At 44.3% G+C, this 26,835-nt stretch overlaps 1 protein-coding gene and 1 pseudogene across 7 annotated transcripts in view; both read left to right on the forward strand.

The window, feature by feature from the left end:
* Positions 1 to 581: 581 nt before the first annotated feature.
* The window catches only part of PECAM1 (platelet and endothelial cell adhesion molecule 1), a 51,357-nt gene continuing 25,103 nt past the window's right edge, over positions 582 to 26,835 (forward strand). For 4 of the 7 annotated variants that reach the window (XM_039859134.1, XM_039859135.1, XM_039859138.1 and 1 more), the window contains exons 1-10: positions 582 to 824; positions 910 to 936; positions 9,730 to 10,023; positions 11,386 to 11,691; positions 14,813 to 15,088; positions 19,506 to 19,754; positions 21,074 to 21,349; positions 24,599 to 24,886; positions 25,505 to 25,612; positions 26,764 to 26,791. In XM_039859134.1, the coding sequence (XP_039715068.1) occupies positions 761 to 824; positions 910 to 936; positions 9,730 to 10,023; positions 11,386 to 11,691; positions 14,813 to 15,088; positions 19,506 to 19,754; positions 21,074 to 21,349; positions 24,599 to 24,886; positions 25,505 to 25,612; positions 26,764 to 26,791 (1,916 nt within the window). In that variant the 5' untranslated portion in view covers positions 582 to 760. The remainder of the gene's footprint in view (positions 825 to 909; positions 937 to 9,729; positions 10,024 to 11,385; positions 11,692 to 14,812; positions 15,089 to 19,505; positions 19,755 to 21,073; positions 21,350 to 24,598; positions 24,887 to 25,504; positions 25,613 to 26,763; positions 26,792 to 26,835) is intronic. The other 3 variants (XM_039859139.1, XM_039859140.1, XM_039859141.1) reach the window with 1 other exon arrangement.
* LOC120600497 (uncharacterized) lies at positions 23,496 to 23,614 on the forward strand (annotated as a pseudogene).

The raw sequence follows: 26,835 nt of genomic DNA on the forward strand, positions 1-26,835 counted from the left end.
GGGTGCCCCTTAAGGTGGACTTGTCAACAAACACAAACAACAGAAAATGGAAAGTGAGCGTGCACAGTAAAGTTGGAAAGCTCGGAAGGTAAAAAAAAAAAAAAATGGCTTCAGAACACCTGAACTGCGCTAGGATGGAACCGGAGTACAAGATGGCTGCTGCCACACATCATTTTAAAGAAGTGAAGTTTTTGCTCAGTTACATCTCACTAATGAACCTATAATCTGAAAAAGTGAGCCGTGTTCCTCGGCCTGGCCAGGAAAGGTAGGAGGTCCAGACTTATGCTGTGTGGAAAGAGCCCCTCTTGGGGGAGAAGGAAAAGCAGAGGGATGTTACTGAGTGTCCAAGGAGAGAAGCCAAGGGTGGAGGTTGGAGAGAGGGAAGAACCTTCTCACCCTGCCATGAGAAGGGGCCCCAAACCCTGGCGAGACAGGAAGATCGGGAATGATGAGGCAAATGTCACTTGTGCCTTTTTTCCCCCCTAAAAAATTAAACAAAGCAGCTGCATTCAGTGGCCCCTCAGGAAGACCAGTCATTTCCTGAGGAACTATCAGACCAGCCCATGCATTGTTTCTGTTTCCAGCAATGGCCGCCATTACCTGACCACACCAGAGCTCTCTGCTGCACTAGGAGTTATCAGAGAGGTATTTCTTGCTTTTCACAGGGCAAGTTTCTCATTTGTGGTGCGTGGGAAGTGTCTTCTGGCCCAGGGGCTTGGCCCGAAGGCAGAACTAACTGTCTGAAGTCTTCACTCTCAGGATGCAGCCAGAGTGGGTCCAAGGGAGCACGATGTGGCTCAGAGTCCTGCTGACACTTCTGCTCTGTGAGTTTTACTCTCTTCCCACATCACTTAAACGTCACAAGAATTGAAGCTCATGAAATCAACATATTTCTTCTGTATTTTCCAGGTTCAAGCCTTGAAGGTCAAGAAAACTGTAAGTTGTAAAGTTTCTATGTAGCCTCACTGTGTCTTTCTGTGATGCTTAAAACTCCTGTCAAATTGCTTGGGTTAATGTTTATAACAATTGAGGAAAAAAATGTTCCAATTGAGAGCTAAAGTTTATTGCTTTCGGGCATTTTTAGGAGATCATTCTAAGCCAAGTTCTAATCAGTATGTTCTATGTTAGAATTGGGGACGTGGGAAAAAAAAAAAAAGTGAGTGATTCCATAATTTCTTTTTGTCGTTCTACCATATAGTTCTCATTTTTCATATTCTACCCTATCCCCAATATTTTTATTCACAAATGAAATACAATCAATTTGTTAGGGTCATGAAGACAGAAGATAGTTTAAATTGTTGTTATGACATTTTTCTCCTAAATGAGCTAAAACAGATGTTGAATTTCATCTCCCATCTACCCATGAGGCTATAGTTATACCTGCAATATTTTATGTTTTTGGCAGGAAGGGGGACTTCTGCCTATCGTTGAAGTCTGCTTTATCATCCACTTTAGAGCTAATTTTGAGTCTTTAAGATAATAGGTTTTATTTTGCTTTATCTGGGACCATGTGAAAGAGGGGGTTTGGCTGGGTCCGGGGGCTTAATAGAGGGAGAGCCCACAGAACAGGATTCCCTTGTCAGCGGTCACTTCAGTTGGCAAAGGATGGAGGTGACTGGGTTGCAGACAGCTGTACAGCTCTTTGGAGATGATATATGTGGATGATGCTGGTTCATTGAGGCAGGGCTTGGAATAGTGGCTCCAGGACGGGGAGGGCTAATGGGGCTACTAGCAAAGCCAGTCTGCAGGTCTCCAGGTCAACTGCCCATGGGCTTTGGCAGGCATTTGATCCCTGTGACAATCCATGGATTTCCATCATCATCGTAATTATATCAATTAACTGACGATGTCTTTGCACCTCAGAGAAATAACCAACTTGTCCAAGCAAGAGCCAGTTGGCAGGGAATCAGCACGAGAACCTCCACTGTCCAAAACCCGCCTATCTGTCCGGTGCCACAGGCCTGACTCCGCTCTTTAAAGCTCCTTTGACTTTGCCTCTCTGAGCTCTTTTTCCAGTCTGTAAAGTGGGGATGATAAGAGAATCAGTCGCAGAGTCAGTGTGAGGATGAGGTTAGATCAAAGGAGGCGACTGGCCTCCCCGGCATGTGGTGGTTAATAAATAACGGATTATTCTCTGCGGTCCTGGTCCTGCCAACTTCCCACCTCCTGCACCACACCACACCACTGTCTGTCCACTCCGGCCCACCACCTCTAGCTTCCGTCCAGACCACACCCTGCCAACACACGCATGCTTTTGGGCTTCTGTCTCTCGCTGTCCGCATCCTGTTTCCCGGGACCTCCAGTCTCAACCATCTCCTTCCCTACCTCAGATGCAAGTAAATCGCTCCCTTTCGAGGGTTCCTAGAAAAAGGTCTTTGTACCTTCAGGAAAGACCTTGCAACTGTAGGACTTAGAGCAGGAGACTCTCCCACTGCTTCCTCGGGCCTCCGCTTTGTTTTATACTTGAGGAAACTGAGGCCCGGAGGCCATAAGGTATTTGTTAATAGTCGACCCTTGGTGTTAGCAGCGTGGGAGCAAGGATCCAGGTCTCCTGTTGCTTAGGGCACCCAGACCACACTGACAGTGCGTTTGATACGCGTGGCCTATGTGCTTTCTTCACATGGCCTGTTCTCTGTGGCTGAGGTGCTCGATCAGCCCTAGCCTTTCCCACTCCTTTATCTCAGGCCTTCACCCCGCAGCCCGCCTGTCTCCTCAGGAGATGACCTCAGCTCCATCTTCACCTAGAAAACAGTGTTGTCTGGAGGGCACTCCCTTAACTTCCCGCCCTGCCCTGGCTTCAGGCTTATCTGCCTCCCCACCCATCCTCCCAGCTTCCCTCTGCTTCAGAGATGTCTGCCTCTGTGCTGACCAGGCCAGCCTGTCCACCTGGGCCCTGAGCCCAGCTCTCACATTGCCCCCCAGGATCTCACTCTATCATTTATTTAGCTTTCACCCCACTTTTAATATCTTCCCTGCCGTGCCCCCACTTTCTGGCTCTTTCCCCTCAGTCTATAGACAAGATTGGTAGCTTTTGGTTTTTTTTTTTGGAAAAAGAAAAATCCCACACAACCCACCCCCTCCATTTATCTTGTGTCTTCTATCTATCCACTCCCTTCCTTAGTCAAACTTCTCCGAAGGCTGGTTTATACTCACTGTCTCTGCTTCCCTGCCTCTCCGTCATCCCTCACTCAGCAGTCTGGCCGTGGCCCCCACTGGAATCCTCTCATGGACCTCCCAATGCCAGGTGCCATGACCAGGCTAGCCCTTAGCTTTGTGGCCCTGTGCTGCCTTTGCATGAAGCCCCCTTCCTTGGCCTCCTAGACCCTCTTCCCTGGTGTTCTCTTATATCCCTGACAAGCCCTCCTCCTTTCCTCAGGGGACATACGAACTTTCTGGGGTCTGAACTCCCTGCCTCCCCTGGTCTCTGCAGGCTCCCTGGCCTTACCCTCTCTCTACACCTCCACATACTTCCCTGGTCCAGCTGAGCCCTGGCCTCTCCCCTGAGCATGGTGTGCGGCCAGTAGGTGACATCTCCTCGTCACCTCTCAGGCCTCTCACCATGACTTTTTTTTACCCTTATTTTTTACTGGCATTCTCTATTTTACTTGGTGGCACCTGTATCCTCCTGGATACCTGATCTGTTATAAAATACACATAACGTAAAATTTATTTATTATTAATGATATTTAGTACATTCATAATGTTGTGCAAACATCACCACTGCTAATTCCAGAACCTTTTCATCACATCCCCAAATAAGCCCTTTCGTGTCCACTAAATATTTCCCAAGTCCGCCCCTTCATTCCCACTGCACCTGCCCTAGCTCAGACCTCATCAGCTATCACCCGAACCCCTGTCCAAGCTGTTTGTAAGCCTCTGGTCTCTTCTTCCAGCCCACAGTGATATTTCTAAAGTTCCAGCGTCATCCCGTCACTCCCCTCAGGATAAAGATCCTCAGGGTAGAGACCATCTTGTCAGCACAGCAGGCAAGGCCCTCTGTTCTGGCACTTCCCACCTGGCCCCTCCAGCCCCACACTCTGGTTCCTGTAACTGTGCCCGGATGCTTTGATTTCTCATGCCCTGTGCCCTGGTACATGTTGTTCTCCTGCCTGGATCACCCCTGTTCTTGGCCTGGTCCAAGGCTCAGTTCAGGGGTCACTTCCTTCAGACTTTCCTGGGCCTCTGCTGGGCCCTTCCCCTTGGTATCTCCATCGCTGTACCCCAGTCATCTGGGTCCTCATCAGCCTGCACAGGCTAAGACAGCGGGGATGATTTCGTACTCACCTTGTAAGCCCAGCACCTGGCACAGGTGCTCAATAAATGTCTCATTGAAGGGGACTCAGACTGAACTTGGAGGCGCTTGAGATTCAAAGGAGAAGATAGGCCAGCGTCAGCGGGGACTCCATGCCTCGTGGCTCCCTGTAATTTTCCTGACAATAGCGGGTGGTTCTTCCTTCTCCCCCCTCCCCCACCCCACCTTGCTTTCTGAGTCATTTCCAGGTCGAGGGCCAAGTGGCCGGCTGAGGCAGAATGCCTCATCTTCCGAGGGAGCATCGGCATCCGCTGACTGGAGGCTCGAGGTAGAGGGGAGCAGGCCCCTTCGTTTGGGGTTTGGGGATTTGGCACTGTGGCCCCTGGGTGCACTATCTGTGCTGTGGTGACTTCGTTACTTTGAATCCTCCTCCATCAGCCTTCGTCCCCCCAGGTTGAAAAGATCTGACCTCTTTGGGCTGTTTTGCAGCCCATGATTCTTTGATCATGACAGTTCTGAACCTTTTGGGTTCTATAAGGAGAGCTTTGGATCCTCTCTCCAGAAAAATCCACATTTGCACATCATCAGAGGAGGTTCATGGGTCACCTAACAGCCATCCATGAAGCTCCAAGGGGCCTAGGTAGCCCAGGCTGTGAACAATCACTCTATTCTATGAACACACAGTATTCCAAGTTGGCTATTCCTGGACACAAAGAGGATGTTTTCCATTTTCTGTATTAACTTAATAATCAGGTAGAGGTTTTTGAAGATCCGTTGGGTGGTATGTTTGTTATCTATTGCTGCTTAACAAATGATCCCTAACATAGTGGCTTAAGACAACAATTTATTATCTCACACAGTTTCTGAGGATCAGGAATCTGGGTGTGGCTTAGTTGGGTGGTTCTGGTTCAGGATCTGTCAGGAGATTGCAGATAAAATGTCAGTCGGGTTATGATTATCCGAAGGTTAGTCTGAAATGGGGGATCTGCTTTTAAGCTCACTTCTGTGGCTGTTCCTTGCCATGTGGGCTTCTCCATAGGGATGCTCGTGACAGGGCACCTGGCTTTGCCCAGAGTGTGTGACCCCAGACAGAAGTTGCAATGTCTTTTGTAACCTAACCTCAGAAGCGACATACCAGCCCCTCTGCAGTATTTTCTTGGTTACGAGACCAACCCTGGTATGATGTGGAAGGGGACCGCAAGTGGGTGTGACTGCCAGAAGAAGGCAAGGCTCACCGGTGCCCCCTCAAAGGGGGCCACTGCAAGGGCCCTGCTGGCCGCTGTTTTTGTTGAGGTTTTGTGTCGAGCCATAGAGCTAGATTCTTATCTTGAAAAATTTCATAAAATGCTTTTCCTTCTTCTGTCCTGCCCTCCTTTTGTCTTCCTTGTCTGTTCCAGCTGGCCATGGACGTGTGAAGTTAGCCTATTAAGTTGAGTGAACACGTTGAGTTAACTTATTAAGGAGATGTGTGTTAGAGCTGCTTAGAAAAGCAAGATGGTAGAAGTGCCCCATGCTAATGGATATCATCCTCTCTAAAAAACGCCAGCTGATGCTTCACCCAAGTGTGCATTAAAATTGTTAAAAAGTGGCAGGGCTCCTATAAAGAGGAAACAAATGAGGCCTGGTCAGATCGGAGGGCCTGGAGTAGGGAAGAATTGTAAAATGCAGATTGTGAGCTCCAGGGGTGCAGAAAATGTGCCATTCTCACTCTTCTCTGAACCCCCCAGTGTTGGGTGTGGTGCCTGACACAGAGAAGCCCACTTGAATGTCTGCTGCAGGAATGGTGTAAGGAAGCGGGAAGGGAATGGCGTGTGAACCAGGGGCCAGGCATTGAGCGGCACATGCTCCACCCTTTCAGTGCTCTCAGACACCTCGGTTCAGTCATTGTTCGAAATTAAAGTACCAGAGAAGGCAGGTGTTAGTGTTCCCATTTTGTAGAAGTGGTAGCCCTGAGGGGTAAAGAACTCCCAGCATCACCCAGCTAATGGCTGTGGGTTTGAACCCGGGTGTGCCTGACTCGCTTTCTTGCTGTACCCAGCTCCATGTCCAGTCTGAGGCATCGCCTGCCATAGGTACGCATTTCATTCAGGATGATGCGAGCAAAGTAGCCTAACACGGTGGATGACTAACACTGGGCGTCTGGAGAAGTCGCTCTGCTAGACCTGGGAAATTAAAAAAAAAGGTTTTCTTTTGAAAAAATTCTCTAGAAATATGTAATTGAGATAGAGCTTTAGCGACCTCGAGACACAAGAATTGGTTTTATATCCATGACTGACAGAATCTAGCTAACATTTCTCAAGCTCTTCACTTGTGCCGGCAACTGTACCTCAAGTACTTACACTCAGCTTCCCATGTTCACTCACGATTATTATGTCCGTTGTATGGATAAGCAAACTGAGGCTCGAAGAAGCGCACTAAGTTGCCTAAAGCCACACAGTTTGTGAGTCGCAGCAGGGAACTTGGCCCAGACGGTCTGGCGCCAGACTTATGCTCTCTACTATCTTCTGATAGAAACAGCCTGGCTGAAAATGAGGGAGGGGTAGTGAGACCTGCCTGCCCCTGCCTGGGAAGGGACCATTTTAATCAATGGAAAATTAAATATGGTCCAAAGAATCTTCTGCACTGAGAGCTCACCCAGGGGGCTCCTCAGCTGACAGGAATAGAGAAAAATGGAAAAGGGAGTTCTAAAGACTAATGCTGTGGGAAATGACTTGAATTTAAACCCTCACTTTGTTTCATCTCATGGACTGATGGGATGCCATTTTTTTTTTGTCAAAGTAATTGCTCAGAAGAAAAGGACAGGTGTGGACTGTTGGATTCATTTAAAAACCTGAGACATTATAGACAAATTAAATTCTAAATTGCTGGGAAAAAGTTTGACTTTGTTAAAAGAGGAAAAGACAGTTTTTACCAATGTCTCTGGCCAGCTAGCTAGCTGTACCTTTTCTTATTTGAAAACTGACTTGAGACCACTTATAAAAATTATGTATTGTTTAATATAATTCAATGAGGGACCATGGCAAGATGGCCCAAGCACACAAATTTCTGGAGATCTTCCTTTGTCTAAAAATAAGGAGATTTAGAATATCTAGGAGGCTCAATAAATATACATTAATCAGGCGCAGCCTATGAATATTTTTCTCTTAACAAAGTATCTGATGAGAATCGAACTTTTAGGAGCCTTGCCTAAACCATGTGACACTATTTTGCTTGAACAACACCTGGTGTCCATTGTCCCACACCATCTCTGGACTCTGAAGTCCTCATGGGCCACATAAACTTTGAGCGAGGTCCTTGCTTGGAGCTGTCTGTATATGGAGAGTAACATCTTGTGTAAAAGAGGAGGGAGGAGTAAATAAGACTTATCTTTGTATTTGCTTATAGGTGCATAAAGACTAACTAAAAGGATACACAAAAAACTAAAATCAGTGGTTTCTTCTGCAAGGGGAGATGGGAACTGGGTGGATGGGAACAAGAATAGAGAAGAGACTTTATGCTATATTTTTTCTATATTTTTTCTTTTTTGGACTTCAAGTATACAAAATTGGATTGATCATAATAATCCTTGGTTCATAGTACACTCTCATCCTTGATCCTTACATAATTGCCTTTTGTTTTATTTATATGTGTATTTTTAATAACATAACGAATTCACAGGACCCCACCACTCAACCCAAGAATTAGAACATTACCTATACCAGTATCTCCCTGTGTGCTCCACCCAGTCTTCTCTCTCTCTTCCCTTCAGAAGTGACCACTATCCTGCTTTTTTTTTTTTTAACCTTATGTCCATCTGCCTTTTAAGATTTGCATTATTTGAGACAATTTGTCAGTAGGCTCTTTGGAGTTTTCTCAAAGACACCGTATCATCTACCTTTGGGGGTTTTGAAACATTTGACTGCACTGTCCACTCAAAACTTTAAATAAATATTTAATATCTTGTGATTGTTTTATTCACACTTCATAGTTGAGACAGGAGACTAACAAAGCATACCAGATACGATAGCTTTCAACCCTAGGTCCTGAAGCCAAATGAGTAGCTTTCTTGAGAACAGGCATGGTGGAGGTTTATGGGGGACATATGTAGGAGTTTCGAGGTTTTGAGAGGCTATACCTGATTTTAAGGTCATGGACTTTGGGTACATTTCCCCCCAAACTCCTCACAGGTTGTTCATTTTTTCTAGCCATATATAGACAGTGAGATGTTTGAGGCTGTTTTCGTGACAGGAGTTTGGAGAGTGAATATTTTACAGTGCCGATCAAGTCTGAGTCCATGTGCTCAGGTGATAAACCACAGGGAAGGTAGAGCTGAGGTACTTTGAGGGGCATCAAGGAGCATAACCAGGTAGGCTGTAGAAGGACCTATGGGCAGGACCAAGAGGATCCTCAAAAGACAGACCTGCCCTGAAGCTTGGACAAAAGTCTTGATCGATGAACATGGTCTAGAACCTTCTAGCCTGGAAAATTTTCAGAGCAATGTCCTATTGCCAACCAACCAACAGACAAAAATACTTATTAAATAGCTAGAGAGCATCTAGTTCTAAGCTATTCATCTTCCCGTCGGCCCACCACTTTAAATAAGTTTCAAAATGTGATTTCTAGTCTGTTGATAGTCTATGATTGCTGGATATTAGATGCTGGATGACATGGGCCAGAAATGATGCATTTGACTAGTTGAACTGGTACCTGGTTTCTGGCAGAGGTTGGGTAGCTAATTGGGTATCATAGCTACTCTGGGGGCTGACCAGAGAGTCCCCTCATCGGTAGAGGAGAACCTGTGCTCTTTGCTTCTCAATGGCAGATGGGGATGGGGGCTGCAAGTGGCTGCCTCAGAAGTGGTTTCAAGTCTTCACCCATCTGGCGAGGACTCTTGGAGTTCATCAGCTAGAAAACGCCAGCTAGGACTGTGCTAATTCCTTCAGGCCTGGATGAGGAAGGAAATTTCCTGGGTGTGACGCCTGATTTCGGAATGATGGTAGCTGTCATTTATGAAACAGTTACTGTATGCCAGGCACTGTACTGGATGCTTTCCTGCTCCTCTCCTGTGAGTCTTGCAATAACCTCCTAAGTATATATTACTGCCCCATCTTACAGATGAGGAAGTAGAGCATGGGGGGGTCAGTTATCCAACATCACACAGTAAGTGATGAACGGGGACTTGAATGCTTGTCTGCCTGAATCCTATGCTTCTTCTAGGGGCCATGATGTGGCAGCTTACAGGCTGTGCATATCTATGGACATGTTTAATTGTCACACTCTGAAGACCACCACCTCGTCTTGGTGGGAATATGAGCAGCTTAGTACCAACTGCCTCGTGCTTGACCCACTACCCAGAGTGATTACCTGCCTGGCCCCTGTAGGCATTTGGGACCCCTGGACACTATACTGTGCAGGATGTGATAAAACCAGTAGGATCACCAGGACAATGTTGTTTCTGAGATAACAGATGTGTCTGCCCTCCTTCTCTTGGCATTTAGCCTTCACCATCAACAGCATCCACATGGAAATCCTGCCAGCACAGACGGTGCAAAATGGGGAGAACCTGACCCTGACGTGCATCGTGGATATCAGCACCACCTCGCACACCATGCCTCAGCACTGGATTCTCTTCTATAAGGATGACGTGCTGTTTCACAATGTCTCCTCCATGAAGAGCGCAGAGAGTCATTTCATTCCCCAGGCCCGGGTCTACAACGCAGGGATATACAAATGCACTGTGATTCTGAACAACAAGGAGAAAACCACTACGGAGTACGAGGTGTTCGTGAAAGGTGAGTCCCCGGAATTGAACGTAGCTCAAGCAGATAAAGCTAACACGTGCAATAGCCAGAACAGTAATTGAATGCAAAGTAGCACTGGACCAGTTACTGGCCCATCCGTCACTCTTTTCACTCATCCACCTGGAATTTTCCTAACCTGAAATGTAGGCATTAGACATGCCGCAAACATGCCAAGCTATTTCTCACCTCCTTGCCTTTGCACATGCCAGTCCCCTTCCCACGAATACCCTTCATCTCATCTCCTCGCGAACTCTGATTTCGCCTTTAACATTCAACTCAGTGATCTCTTCTCTGACACTTTCCCAAGCAAAAGTGATCACCCCCAGGGTCCTGGTCCTCACAGCTCTTATGCTTTCTCTACATTCACTGGTGTTTATATAAAGGCCATTGGAGCAAGTGTTGACATTGAATTTTGCAGTGATTCCGCCTGAATTCCAATCTGGGCAAGTCCCTGAACCTCTCTAAACTTTAACATTCTCGTCAGTGAAATGAAGATAATATTACCCAGTTTAGGGAATTTCGAGAGGATTAAAAGATATCGTGCAGCCAAAGTACTTAGCCCAATACCAGCACATAATGAGTTCTCAGTAAATGGCAGTTATGCTTTCACTTGTTGCAACTATTTCTCACAGATCTGTCTTCTCTTCTGCACTGTGCAATCATGAGGAAAGAGATAGTGTTTGGTCTCTTTTTGTACCTCGAACAAAGAATCTGGCTCATAGAAGGCACTTCATAAATGATCAAAATAAAACAGATGAGAAGAAGAAGAAGAAACGGATGGGGATAGAGAAACAGGAGAGAAATCATTGTGGGAAATTTGGGTTCAGAGATATAGGAGTTTGTTCATTCATTCATTCATTCATTCCCTCAGAAAGCATTTCCCAAGACTGCAAGTCAGGAATAAAACAGTACAAGACATGAAAATGCTATGAGCTTTTGGATGAGACTTGAACCATTCCGAACTTCACCTTTTTCATCTGTAAAATGGGCATAATGTTATGTTTTATGCCCACTCAGGAGATTTAGTATGAGAATTACATATAAAGTCAAGCCTAGCTCTGTGGCTGGCATTCGATACAGTATAAAGTTTTGTTTTGTTTTTAACTGTATCAGTTGGGAAGACAGTGGTATTATATGTCAAAAGCATCAACCACGTCGTAAACATATTTTATAATTTTCCAGGTACCTTTTGCAGTGCTAGGCACCTATGTGCTCAATAATTACCTGGTAGGTAGCCCCAGGTATTCTGGGACTAAAAGAAAAGAACCGTTAGGTCAACCACCGTGACTCAGCTGCGAGAGGCCTGTGCCACTAGGTCAAACTGGTTCTAATGGACTGTCTCTTTCCCCAAAGGAGTGTCCAGGCCCACAGTGACACTGAACAAGAAGGAGGCGATCGAAGGTGGGGACGTGACGGTCCATTGTTCTGTCCCAGAGGAAAAGGCCCCAATACTTTTCACAATTGAAAAATTTGAACTAGATATCAAAGCTGTCAGGCAAAAAAGAGAAAAAACTTCTCAGAACAAGAATTTTGTGATGCTGGAATTCACAGTCGAGGAACAGGACCGTGTGATATTCTTCCAATGTCAAGCTACCATCATTTCCGGGAAAAATGTGGAGACCTCTGAACACGCCAGGAGCGAGCTGGTCACCGTGAGGGGTCAGTCCTGATTTGCTTTTTTTTATTCTATCTGGCTTGCTGGGTCAGTATGGGGAGAAAGAGCCCAGGATTGGAAAGGGCCTGGGGCTTCCCTACGGGTTGCTGTTCTCAAGATAGTTTTCAATCACTTTAAGTCCCTAGTTTTCAAACTTTCTGACTGTGACACAGTTTAAAATATATATATATATATGCATATGTGTGTATGTGTGTGTGTGTGTGTGTGTGTGTGTGTGTATACACATATATATACACACACATACATATGCATATATATACACACATACATATGCATAAATTTCCCAAACAAAAGTTTTACAGACAATACTTAACCTTAATATGTGATGCATTTTGCTATTTTCTATTCTATTTCAGTGTTTTGGTTTTTTTTTTAACTCCAGCCATAACTCACTGAAACGATCCACTGTGTGACCTGCACTTTGAAAACCACAGCTTTAAGCCAGTGTGGGTCAGACATCAAGAAGTGGGGTTTGGAGGAAATCAGGAAGGAGGGAGGGCCAGGTCCTCAGCCTTGATCTCCCGCATCTCCCGCATTTGATAAGGAGCTCCCCCGTGCTACCCACCCTCCATCACCAAGACTTTGGAAACAAGTTAGGTGACCTGAGAACTGGTCTTGGAAGAGAAAGGCGGCAGCAGAGGGAAGCCTGAGTGTGAGTGTCCAGGAGAGAGCTCTGAGACAGGCAGCCAGCAGACTCCAGGGACCTGTGGGGGAAGGACTTGTGAAGCAGGGAAGAGGCAGGGAAAGGCACATTCTAACACAGATGGCCTCGAGTAGTTTCAATATGTCTGATATGGAGAAAAGTTTACAACATATTAAGTTTACAACATATTAAGGAGCCCTGAAGTTCATCATAGATGACCTTCTGCTTTGGCATCTTACTCCACCCCTGCCCATTGTGTGTGTATATATGTTGACAAGCATGTATATAATATGTATGTGTATATATGTATACTTACATACATATATAAATGTTATGTATATGTGATATTTTTCTGATCAGAATACATAGTGTGGGTTAAATTTTCGGAAAATATGGTACACTATAAAGTGACAGTCACTCATAGTATCACTACTCTGAGAAAACCACTTGTGTGGTCCTCTAAGCTTACTCTGCTTATACGTTCATGCACACACATAGAGTTTTTGTTTTTCTTTGTTTTAACATAAAATAGGACTTGTTAAACATCCTGTTTTATAACTTTTTTTTAACTTAATATGTTGTAAACTTTTCTCCATATCAGACATAGCTCTACATCATTTTAGTGGCAACTTGGAATCCTGTTACAGGGATGGGCCATGATGTATTCACCACGTTTTCTATTGATGCATGTTTAGATATTTTTTCAGTTTTTGCTATTGAAACAATCTTGCATCAGACATACTTGTACTTATAACTTTGTATGTTTGCAAGTATTTTATTATTATTATTTATGGGATTGATTCCTAGCAGTCAAATTATCCATTGAAATGTTTTGTGCATCTCAGTGCACAAAAGTGCTTTGTGCCAAAGTGCTTCCCAAAATGGCTGAACAGTTCCATCAAAAGCAACGTTTACCACCCTTATCAACACTGAGTATTGTCAACATTGCGTTATTTTTGCCAGTCTAATTGAGGCACAGTGATATATAGCATTGTTGTGATTCGTTTTTCTTTGGTCTTTAATGAGGCTGAGTATGTTCTTTATGTTTATTGGTGTATTATATTTCCCCCCATAAACTTCCTGTTCACATACATTTGCCCGTTTTTACTATTCCTTATTGATTTGTTTGAGTCCTTTATAAATGAAAGGTTTAATTCTTTCTCAGATTCTATGCAAATATTTTTCTTTTTGTCAGTGTGTTTATGATTTTTTCCATGCCAAAGCTTTTAATCTTTAGTTAATCAAATTTATCCATCCTTTTTCCTTATGGTATCTCAGTTTTGCGATTCATACCTAAAGTTCCTCTATACTCCAAGATTATTAAAGAAAAAATGCATCTATGTTTTCTTTTATTATTTCTGTGGTTTAATTTAATACTTTTTTTCCTGCATTTATATCTCTGGCAGATCTGGAATTAATTTGGGTATAAAAAAAAGCCCTTCAGTTATTACTAAGCTACCCCAGTAGGCGCTTATTGAGTGTCCTAAAAGATGCCCTCTCTTTTCTGACTTTTACTCGGGAAAGCAGGCTATTTTTTGAAATGACAGTTTTTTATTGTGATTTAAATGACTTTATAGTAAAACAAAACAAAAACAAATGAATATGAAAATACTATATCACTATAAATTTGCTTTTGGCATTTTCGAAGAGAAATCAGAGTATATCTTTTGGCATTTTTAATATCTCTATCTGTATTTTACACAGTTGTAATCTGTGTGTATACTCTCTATGCTCTGCTATTTTTTTTGGCAGGAGCAAAAGCCTAGCCTTGCTTCCCTCACTATGTCCTGAAGATCCCACGCCCTGGTATTTGACCCATTTTTCATTAAAACAGTGTTTTTCAAACTGCGTGAGTCACGAAATCAATTTAGTCAGTCACAGCCAGCATTCTGTTTCTTTAAGAAAGAAATAGAATAGACTAGAAATCCCTTTTTTTGCATGTTAAGAAAGAAATAGAATAGACTAGAAATCCCTTTTTTTTTTTGCATGTTATTTAAATATTCATTTTCATGAAGCAGCCCAGTCCACATTGTTGTCATTTTTGAAAGCTGTGGACTATTTATGCTGAAATGCCAGAGTTACATGAAACTGTATGAGAGGAATCTGGAAAATCCTTGGCGGGCAGCGGGAAGAGTCTGTTCCTAACGGCTGTGGTTATTTCTGAGGTCATTTGAAGAAGGTTCTGCAGATGAGATCTAGAGAAGATGGTTTAGCCTTTGGGAGGGCCAAGAAATTTAGAGAATTTTAGTTGAGAAGAAGGTTAAAGATGCAAGAATGAGCGAGATGGGAGAGAGCATCAGAGCAGCCGAGGCAAAGGTTTTTGAGAAGATGGGTTGAATTTTTTTTAATTAATAAGGAAAACTGTGGTTGGCAACAAAAAGAGCCAGAAAAAAAGGAGGAAGTGCCTCTTTTCCTCTCCCAGGTTTGAACCTGAGTCTGACTGGCTTGTCCTCTTCTTACAGAATCCTTCTCTATTCCCAAGTTCCACATCAGCCCCAAGGGAATGATCACAGAAGGAGATCAACTGCACATTCAGTGCACCATTCAAGTGACGCACATGGCCCCGGCGTTTCCAGAAATTATAATCCAGAAGGATAAGGTGATTGTAGCGCACAACAGGCACAGCAATGAGGCCACCTACTCAGTGATGGCCATGGTGGAGCACAATGGCAACTACACGTGCAAAGTGGAAACCAGCCGGATATCCAAGGTCAGCAGCATCATGGTCAACATAACAGGTAAGGCTGCTGCTGGAGGGCGTCGGCATATGGCAGGCTCAAGAAGCAGCTGTGCTGGAATCCTGGCGGCCAGTGAGACTGATACTTCTGTTTGTCTGAATGAATGCACTCAGGCGAGGGGTTGTGGGGAAGCCAATGCAGAATGAGCAAACAGTTGGCTATGGTGATAGAGGGTGCAGGTTTAGGCATCGGACCCCAGCCTTGTTGCTCACTACTTCTATGACCTTGGGTGACTTATTGAGCTTCTCCTTGCCACAACTCTATGAGATGAAGATAAAGACAAAACTCACCTATAGGACTAAATGACATGATTGCCATAAAGAGCCTCATACGAGTGAGCATTCAGTGAATGTTAGCTAGTGTTTCCATTATCAGATCACATTTATCTTCCCTCTGTGTCAAGCACTATGCTAGATCCCAGACACGGGTTTTATGACAGAATCCTGAGTGAGAAAGCATTAGCAAACTCAAAATTACCAGTAACAATTCCCCTTTGTTCAACACTGTATGATTGGTTTGCATACCTTTTCATTTTAGGCTCATAGCAATGCAGTCAGATGTAGGTATCATGATTGCAGTTTTACGGATATGGAAACCGAGGCTGGGAGGTTGGGCAGCTCACCCACTGGTTACAGGGTTACCAAGTGGCAGAACTAGAGTCATCCCCAGGCCTGTTTGACCACCAAACACATGCACTTAAAAGTTTCCTTTGGCTCTTTCCCCTCTTACCTGGTTTTCCTTCTCTTTATAGCACTTACCCACCCCCCCACCCTAAAAATGTACTCTGCTTCTTCTTGTTTACTGTGTGTACTCAGGCACTAGAGTGTAAGCTGGTTAGGGCAGGAACGTTACCTGTTTTATGCAGTTCTATATTGTTAACACCCGTAGCCAAGCATGGCACATAGTAAGAATTCAGTATGTATTTGTTGGATGAATGATTGAACATAGGATGACAGTGTTTCAGTGTTTCAGTGCTGGAGAGAGCCCGCACTTCTTGGTTCCCAGGTAAAGTTGTTCATTCATTCCTTCATTTGTTCACTCATTTACTGTGTTCAGCATTGAGTGTATAGTCACAGTAACGGTCCCTAGTGCCATGGTGGGCTGCCAACTACCCAATTGGGTGATTGGCATATGCATTCGATCCTGTTGGTCCGTAGTATACTAGCAATTTAGTTTATTATTGATAATGACAAATATTTTGATGGCATATGATATTTTTCACAGATAAGACATCTACTATTTCATCAAAGAAAAGAATTCAATTCAATATATACTGAGCACCTTCTGTATGTTGGGCAACTTACTGGGGTTAGAGAGCTGCCTAAGGTCAGGCTTTGTCCTTGAAGCATTCACAGACATAAATAGATCAGTAGAATGCAATACAACAAGCAAGGACAACAAAGAGATGGGCATACTACTGTGAGAGCAACAGGGACCAAGCGACAAACATGTGGACTGCTTCACTAATTAAAGCATCATCCTTACCCCTCAGTCCAGGCTACTTTAAGAAAGTATAAAGCATCATTGGACCCTAAGATACTGACTATTGTTTTAGCCAATCACCCTCATCCAGAAGTCTGAGTCATATGAGATATACAAGTCATTCAGTAGATCAGTCTCCATGGCCCAGGAAAGCAAATGTTACGCTCAGCCTGCCTGTCCCATGCCCTCAGCCTGTGCTCTGGCCTTTGCACATGGGGTTGACCTGCTCACGCCAGGGTCGACAGGCAAACACCCCAGTTTTGCCAGCCAGCCCTGGTGTGACTAGATTGGCTCCTTTGGAAATGCCCCCAGGCCCACTTGTGTATCAGGTTTTTCATACCCCCGTTGCCATCAAGCCTCACTGTAAATAGCTCTCTGTAGTAATAGTGGAGGCTCACAATGTAAGCATAAAGATCATTGAACCAGTAATCGATCTTTGGATAAACAAAGGGTTTCTTCCACCCTCCCTCCACACTGTCCACCTTTTCAGATCCAATCTGTCACCAAGTGCTGCTAGGTCCCTCAACTCTGTCCTGCTTCTCATTTCGACAATCATACCCTAATTCTGGCCCTCACCCCAGGATTATCACAGGGGTGTCCCTGAACATCTCTGTTCTAATTTATCCTTCAGCCAACTACAGGAGAAACCCTCCTAAAATGGCCCCTAATTGACATCACTATTTGTGGGCTTAAACTCCTGCATGGTCACCGTCCTTCACCTGGACCCTGCCCCCTTCCAGACATCCCTCCCTACTCAGCCCAGAATACCCCTTCCCCTTGGACACTGAAAAACCTCCCTCCAGGCTCCTCCAGGCAGAGTCCCACGGTCACACCTCAGTTCCCTTTGCACTCTGCTCCTGTCTTGATGTCAACAGTCACTGCAGAGATTTAGCGTCTGTCTTCACCACTTGGTGTGAGCTCTTGAAGGACCAGGTCTGCAGCTGAATTCATCTCACATCGTTGATACTTAGCACAGACCCTAGCACGTTGTAGGAACTCAATATCTATTCGTTTGATGAGTGGATAAAAGACTAATCTTTATTAGTCCATGTGATGATCCTGCCAATCTGTTTCAAATACCTCCTTTACAAGCAGATTGTTCCCTAACGTTTCATTCCTAATTGTAAACTATCTTACAAGATGGTTTCTATGTTTTACATTTTTGTTTACATATTTTTAAATGTAGAGTCGTTGCTTTGGGATTTTTTTTCCTAAATCTTTTAAAAAAATATTTTATAGTATCTGCTCAGTGAAATCGTAAGGCATTTTGAGATATCAATTTCTTGTGTTCCTTTTCCCCATTCCTAACCTAGAGCTTTTGATGGTGCTCTGAAAACAGATAAGTCAATGTTTACTATCCAGAAAGAAGGAAGGACGGAATGTGCCTTAATGAAATATAGATTAATTGTTGAGTTACCACTTTATTTTATTCCCTGTCAAGGAAACTAGGAAGACACTGTGAATGGATTATGAAGGAAATGACTTCCATAGCAATGTAATATCAATGATGACAATGACAGTGTTGGTTTGTATCCCCCAAATCTGTATGGCAGGTAAATTTAGAGCCAAAGACTGGATTTGATTTCCTGATTCCTGGTTGCCTTCTCAAACCTCTAGCCCAAGAAGCTTTCTTAAGAGGGACTTTGAGACTGTCCCTTTCTCAACATGCAGACAGTCTCATGAATTAGTGATTCTGTCCTTCTGCATTAGGGACCATACCTATGAAGTCGGGGTACATTGGTTTACATGAAGGATTCAAGTCTTCACATTAGTTAAGTAGTAATTTTCCTGTAGCTGAAAATAAAAACATATACCATAACTATGAAATATTGATATATTTCTGGGAATATTTAAATAAGGAGATGACAAAACTCCTTAAAAGTTAACTTCGGTCTTTACTACTGTTACCGTCCAACCTAAATTAGGGTACTAATAACTCCTTAAAGTGGTGTAGAATGTTGTGACTAACAGCTTGGCCTCAGGAGGTATAAGGTGTCATCTTCAGTCTTCTTCGTGGGAAGTGCTGAAGGGGTGGTGGCCAGCTGCCACTTCTCCCCAACCTCATGTTGTCACCCTGCTTCAAGCCTGCACTACATCCCCACCCCTGCTTCCAGTCTGGGCCCCTCCAACCCATTTATTCTCCTTCCGACATCTCCCCACAACATACATCTGATGCCCTTCCCTTGACTCAGACTCTCCATGCTTCCCATTGCTCCAAGGATGTAGTCCACACTTCTTTAGGGGGGTTGCAAGGTCCTTCAAGACCTACAGGCCTTCCTTTGGTCTTTTCTACTCCCACTGTGTTTCAGGCCGACTGAAATTTCAGGTGCTTGAACCTCCGGCCAGGTCTTCCATATGCTGTTCCCTCTGCCTATGACTCTTTTCCTCTGCCTAGATGACTTCCTCCAAGAGTCCTTTCCTGATTCCCCGAGCTTAGGTTCAGTGTCCCACCCCCATGGGCTCTGCTGCAAACACTGTGTCTGAATCACCCACCAGATGTAAGCACTTCGAAGTCATGGGAAGGCAAGGACTGTTTCTTTTTCACTGCTGTCTCCTCAATACCAAGTGAAGTGCCCAGCACAGAAGTAGCCTGAAATAAATACTTGTGGAATAAAATGTGTGAGTGAACGAATAAATGGGTGAATGCATGAATCCTTACTTGCGGCATTACAAGTTGCAAAACTTTTCTTATCCACGTCTGTGAAGTAAATTGGATTAACATGGGAGGCAAACCTGCCACTGGGACCCCAGGTGAAGAACGAACCCTAGCTCTTTAATTGTGTGATTATCGGGTATTTGAGAAGCAAAGGAAAACTTTTGGTAGGAAGCTGGGAGTTGATTCTGTCAAAAGCAGCTGGGCCAGGGGACTCTGCAAAGGGGCGTTGGGAGTGGTACCCAGAAACATCTGACTGCATTCCACTCACTGGCTTTTCAGAGTTATTTTCCAAGCCAAAGCTGGAATCTTCTGCCATACGTCTGGACCAGGGTGAAAGCCTGGACCTGTGGTGCAATGTCCCAGGAGCACCTCCAGCCAACTTCACCATCCAGAAGGAAGACACGATCCTGTCGCAGGCTCAAAATTTCACCAAGAAAGTCTCAGCATGGGACAGTGGGACATATACTTGCATCGCAGGAATTGGCAAGGTGGTCAAGAAAAGCAACACGGTGCAGATAACTGTGTGTGGTGAGTATATCCTCACTGGCTCAGGGAGTCTTGATATTGAATGGGAGAAAGGGAATTTATCACCGGCTGCCACCCTCTCCAGTCTGAAGGCAGATCTGACTAAGGCAGGGTAAGAACTCGAGGGAAAGAGAGAGGAGTGAAATCGAGATACTGAACAGAAGCGAGTGGGTGTATCTACTAGAGTACATGAGAGACGCCATACGAAGAAAATGTGGCTGGCCGAAATCAAGTTTATAGCCTTATTGTGGCTGCATTCTGATGATGTGGCCTCTGAATTGGCAAGATGTGGGATACTAGAGCAGGCACGCACCCCAGCTTTCATGTAGGAGACACTGCTTAGTCAATGCTAAGCTTTAAGATGGAAACTCCAGTTTTTAGTCCATATCCTGGCTGACCAGTAGGGCTAGGACTTCTGGTGAGCAGAATATAGGTATTGGGACCACCTGGAGCCTTGCTTCTCAGACTCGAATGTGCATGTGAAACCTGGTTGGAATGCAGGTGGAGATGAGGCCAGATTTGGCATCTCTAACTAGGCACCTTGGGGATGCTGGTCTCCTGGGCCCTGAACCACACTCTGAGTACAGGGGTTCTAGATGAATGTGGAATTCTGGTCAAGCTGTCACTGTCACTGTTATTATTTAGTTATAGTCCTCAGTTTAACCTGTGACTGTGGTTTATCCAGGCAAGAGTTTAGTCTCAACTGAACCAGAATTATAGCCTATTGTCAACTCTCTAGTCATCTAACTCAAAAGGAAGGAATGCAAGGGATGAATGTGGGTCATTACATTTTAATTCTTTTTGTTGTTCATGGGAGGAGGTGATTTCATTACATAAGCTTTATAAATAAACTAACTTCTAAATAATGACCTAGTGGAATTCTCATTTCTGAGGCATTTCCTATCAGGAGAGGCTGAGACACTGATAATTTGTTTTAAAATACATTCTGTTTGGGTACCAGTTATTATTTTTATGCTTCTCCTGTGTTTCTCAATATAAAAAACACATATGGATGTGTATATATGTGCATGTGAGATCTATGAACATATAAATACATATTTAGGGGGAAGTAATGTTTCCTTGAATTTGTGTCACCCTTTTTCTCTTACCCTCCCCTCCTCCACACACACACACACACACACACACACACACACACACACACACACACAACCTATCAATCTTAAAGGAGTCCTGTAAAAATGGACAAAGCAGGCAGGCATTTAAAATTGTAGTAATGACAGAGAAAGTAAAGCCCAGAGTTGGGAGAGAGAACACCTGGGGCTGGATGTTTTGCTTCAGATTGTTTCTCTCTCTTATTCTAGAAAAGCTCTCCAAGCCCAAGATTTTTTATGACACCAAGTCCGAGGTGATAAAAGGACACACCGTAAAAGTCAGTTGCCAAACCACAAATGGAACCCCGCCTATTTCATATCACCTTTTAAAAGCAAATAACATTTTGGATAGTCGTAACATGGACTCACATGAGCCTGCAGTGTTCAGAGATAACCCAACAGAAGACGCAGAATATCAGTGCATCGTGGATAATTGCCATTCCCACACTGAAATGATCACTGAACTTCTGCCTCTCAAGGTGGTAGGTAAGTTGCTGTGCTATGACAAGAAATCATGTGAATTTGGGGCTTTAGTTCCAATTTTCAGAAGTTTGTGATTGCCCAGGAATTGTGTGGACAGTGGTCGTGGATAGTACTTGTGCAAAGTCCATCAACATGACACGTGGCAAAGCAGAACCAAGGCCCAGGTAAATGAGGCTGGAAAATATCTGGGGGCTATAGTTGTGGCCAGGAGCATCCCTTTTCAGAAACTTTCAAGTGAACTGCTAAAATAGGAGTGAAGCATCCCAACTTAAGGAAGCTCTAAAGTTGCACTTTGGGGCTCTCTGAGCACTTGCTCCTTTCTAGAGGAATTGACAGTCATCTCTAGTCATCTCTGAGAATTGTAGACCAGAGAGCTCTGGTCTACGATTGACCCTGGGCGAGGCAAACTCTGTCGTGTGTGGAACCCACAGCGATCATTGCTGCAGGCTGTAGTCTCATGGGACTTGCTAAAGTTTGCCCGGGACTCTAATACTCAGAAGAAATATGCCATTGTCCTGGAGTGGATGTTTTTCCTTGAGCCTCTATCTGTGCCTTTCAGAAGGCTTAGAAGTGCCATGACTAGCATCTCTGAAATTTTCTGCATCTTGTTGTAAGAAATTATAAGGCTTCCTCCTCTTCCTCTTCTTTCTTCTTGTTTAATAACTTCTTATCTACGTATGGCATGGGGACATCTTGAGTTGGAAAGAGATTCCTGCTACTATTAATATATAGTCTAAGAGCAGCGATGCTTTTCAAATTAACATCAACATATATTAAGCACCTAATGCTATAGGGCATGTTGGAAAAAAAAAGACATATTCTTTGTTTTCAGTGATATAACAAAAAACACAGGATCCCCTGATTAAATAGTGGGAAAATATGTGACCATAGTTAAATAAGAGTACAAACAAACATAAAAAAATATTAGTAGGCAACATGTTATTGTCACATGAAATATCCTCATGATGATGGCGATAGGTATTTAGAGCATGCTATCACCTAGCTTGAGTGGGAAGAGCTGGATCAGGAGCCAGGGCTTGGTAATGGCGAGCAGAAATGGCTAGAGCTGGCCTACCAGCCTGGTCAAATACATGAGCAAAGTCTCCATGGAGTAGTTCAAAAGACTATGGGTAAATCAGATGGCTGGGTAAAAAGGTTGAGAATGGAGAATCATTGGATATAAACTCAAAAAGCGACTGACCCCAACTATTAAGGGCATTAAATGCCATAGGAGCTGGGAATTTGCCCTCCGTGCAGTGAAGAGCCAGAAGATGGAAGGAGGACATGATGAGAATGGGGTCTCGGGAAGATTTACCTGGTGTCTTTATCAGTCAGAAGGATAGGCGACTTCAGACCTCATACTGCCTTAAGAAGCTAAGCTAATATAAAAGCCCGTGGGAAACCGTTGGTTTAGATTGGGTCCACATTAGTGGCTAACATATCCTGAGCCCTGACGATGTGTCCACTTTTGTGTGAAGTATTTTCGTAAATTATTCCCATTAATATTTACATTAGCCATGCAAGACCCATAATAATATTATACTTGTTTTGTGATGAGGCAACTAAGACTTGAGACAAACAGCTGATGGGCAGTGGGGGCTGGGAATCGAAGCAAGGCACTCTGGCTCCTGACCCCAGCTTGCCACTACCCCTTTGTGGTTCACAAGGAGAGAGGCTGTCAGGTCAGGCTGCCCTTGTGGTTGACCTCCACCACCCCTCCCATCCTGTCCCAGGCAGAGTGTTCCCTTTCATTGACCCAGCAGCTCCATGGTCTGGCCACCTGCTGCACTTATGAGGGTGATTCATAACTCAGATGCCAGTGTGCCGACAAGTCCATTCTCACGGTAATAGAAAGATCTACATAGAAAGACAATTTAGTATCAAAATTTGGGAGCTGAATGTGGAACCAGGGAAAGGGAAGATGGGAGAAAGATAAGTTCTGCTTGGATCTGCTGGGAATGAGAGGCTGGCAGGGCTTCCAGGTGGAAAAGCCCAAGTAAAAATCAAGACTTGGGATTCAGGGAAGTAGTCTGGACTAGAGGTATGTATTTAGGCATTAAATGCTATGTGCTTATGTGTTAAAAATGCAAAGAGAAGCTGTGATACAGGTGAAATCACCAAGGAGAATGGAGATGGAAAACTGAGGACTGTCTACAGCCATGCCACCCTGAACAAGCCCGATCCCATCTGATCTCAGAAGCTAAGCAGGGTCAGGCCTGGTTAGTACTTGGATGGGAGACCACCTAGGAAGACCAGGTGCTGTAGGTGTAAAAAATAAAAAATAAAGGATTGTAAGCTGACAAGGTCCTTGCAATCTGTGAGGTCCACCAAGGGTCGCCTCGCCTAAAAAAAGAAAAGAAAAAAAAAAACAAAAAAAACTGAGGACTGGATTTTGCAGAAAATCCATATTTAAGAGGCAGTAGGATGGAAAGTAGTGAATAATAAGGGAGTGGCAGGTGAGGAGATAGGAGAATCTGGGTCGTGAGGCATCACAGAAGCCCAGAGGAAGCTGAGTTCTAAAGGAAGTGCTGGGTGACAGTTGAGAGCCGTAGGAAGGCCGAGGCTGGGGAGATGGGAAGAATATCTACCACCAGATTTAATCTGCTGGGGACTCAGGGATGAGTTAGGGAATCAGGTGACCTTTGGAATTTCTTCAAAACCAGAGATAGAGTACAGTTTCAGAAGCAGAGCAATGGAAGTCAGATTTCAGGGGTAACAAGAAAGTGGGAAATAAGAATGTGAAAGCAATAGGTTTAAACCACTCAAAATGGAAAAGAGAAAAACGAGAAAGTCATGAGTTAAGATTATTTGTTCATAAGATCTGGAAGTGCCATGCATCTTTGTAAGCAAAGAGAGAGAAACCATACACACACACTCACACACACTCACACACACACGTGCACTCACAGACTCACTCAGAATAGACGTCCAAAGAACACCTAAGTTCACAGTATAGTCAGGCTGAGTGGTCAGTACTACTTGAGGTGGTAAGTGAAGCGGATGCTAATGATGCTAAGTCCCTAGCATCCTGTGTTTAATCAACATGTGAGGACAGGAGGCATCCGTTATTGCCTTGTTGGGCTTAATCAGGAGGAACTGAAGAATGTGGGATAAGAGGAGTGACTTCAATAAAGGACGAAATCCAAATCTGAGTCATAGCACAAGAGGAGGCTGGCCATGAGCAATGGCTGTATCATGTTCCTTCTCTTCCTCCCTTCTTTTCTCAGTGCTAATCCTTTTCCTGTTTTTCAGCCCCGGTAGAGGAGATCAAGCTCTCTATCCTGTTGAATGAGATGGTGGAGTCTGGGGAAGACATCGTGCTTCTATGCTCTGTGAAGAAAGCATCTTTCCCAATCACCTATAAGTTTTACAGAGAAAAGGAGGTCAAGCCCTTCCACCAAATCATCTTGAATGAAACCAATGCCGTTTGGCTCAAGCCACAGGCTAGCAAGAAGCATGAGGGACAGTATTACTGCACGGCCTCCAACAGAGCCAACCCTACCAAAAATGTCCCCCAAAGCAACATATTGACAGTCAGAGGTGAGTTGGGGTCTCAATAGGGAGATGTAGTGTGTGACTATCAAGGGTGAGGCCAGAAAGCTCACCACTTATAAGAGGAAGTGGGTGGGAGTTTAGGGCTTCTTACTGAGGGTTAAGAGACCAATGTCCTTTAGGCTTTTTGGTTGCAGGTGACAAAACCCACTCAAATTAAATATGAAAGAGGAATTGGTTATTATAAAGAATTTAAATTATTTCACACAGTTGTAATTCCAAGTTCTTGGTGGAGAGAAACCAATTAGCCCATCTTGGGTCAAATGCCCACCCATGGCCCACCTGTGGCCATGGGAACTGGGTCATGCAGAACAAACATGGTTAGAGGAGCCCTCATGTGTGGTGGAGGGTAGTTTCCTAGAGAAGAAGGAGAATCAAACGAACCCAGAAAAAAGTCTGTTTCAGTCCTACAGTCCTTTAAGACCATAACTGATTCTGTAGCAAGAACTACCATTTCCGCAGCAGCCGTGATCATAGGGTCCCTCAGAGGTGGATGCTCAGTGTAGTGTGCGGTTACAAGAACCAAAACTCAGTCTTATTTGTTGCTTAAAGCTGTTTCTTACTGGCAGGGAAAAAAAAAATATCTATTTTAATTTCTCTTTCCAGTCTTTCTTGCCCCATGGAAGAAAGGACTTATTGCATTGGTTGTCATCGGAGTGATAATTGCTATCTTGGTCCTTGGGGCCAGATGCTATTTTCTGAAGAAAGCCAAGGGTGAGCAAGTTCTTTCATTCTATTCTGACAGATGGCCCTCAGCAGAACACTAGCCATGGACATGAGGGGCTTCAGCTTCACTGGGGGACGGGACTCTTCTCTGCCCCAGTGGGAGCTGAAATGTAACTGATGATAGTTGATTTTCTCCTTGGCGTGTCAGCTTGATAACGAAAGATCTTGGCTTTAGTGGGTGTGGAGCTTTCACTGCCTCTGAATTTAGCTAGGCAAAAATGTGACTGCTTACCTAGTGGGCAACCCAGAAAAGATGAATTTGGGGGGAAGTTCCATCTACGTATGGTCAGAAGAAGCCATTTTTGTGCATTTGGCCACACTTAGTCCTGCAGTTGGTAGAGTGGGGTGTGAGTGTTATGGAGACACCACGCCCCTCACACCAAATGTCCCCAGTTAATCTCCCTGTTGTACCATGATTTCTGTCTTGTGCTTGAGGTTAGCCATACATGGAAAGGAAGCCAGAACCACCCACTGGCGCTCAGGAATCAGTCAGTTAGCCTGGACTGGTAGAAAAGGGCACAGCACCAGTAAATTCTGCAAAGATTTTTGTTGGATAAGGTGGGTTCTGTTGGAGTGCTGCTGCCCAAGATGGGCAGATGAGGTAAAGAGGGGCCCTGGGATTTTTCTAGAACAGAAAAGCTGCAGCCCCTCTGAGAAGACAGGCTCCAGAACAAACCCCTTCCTAAGGGGATTGGGTCATGGCAGAACAGACATGGTTAGAGGACAGGCTTGGTCTCAGGCCAGCTTGGAATCCAAAGCACAGGGAATGATTCAGCCTTTACTTTTGGAATGGTCTTGAATCAAAGAGATACTTGTCCTTTCATCTGGCTAATCTGGTCTCTGTACCGTTGTCTTCATCTCTATCACATTCCACTAAAGAAAACAGCTCCTGGCTACAACAACAAAATGTCATACTTCTGGACAAAATGATGTGAAATCTCTCAGACCAAGAAAAGACCTACTTTGGTTTTTTTGTTTTTCTTACATATATTTTTTAAAGCAGAAATACATTTGGCTTTCTATACTCTTTTTATGGGTAATCCATCTTCAAGAAAGTCAAAATGGTTGAAATGAGTGTTCCTATCTGCTGTGGACGTGGGTACGATTTGCTGACTTTGGTTTTTCTTTCTCTTTTAAAGCCAAGCAGATGCCAGTGGAGATGTCCAGGTCAGTGTGTGTCCCTGGAGGAGAGGCAGTTGCACTGTAGGCGT

This window comes from Pteropus medius, unplaced genomic scaffold (assembly GCF_902729225.1).
Source record: "Pteropus medius unplaced genomic scaffold, Ma_sr-lr_union100, whole genome shotgun sequence".
NCBI lineage: Eukaryota > Metazoa > Chordata > Mammalia > Chiroptera > Pteropodidae > Pteropus > Pteropus medius.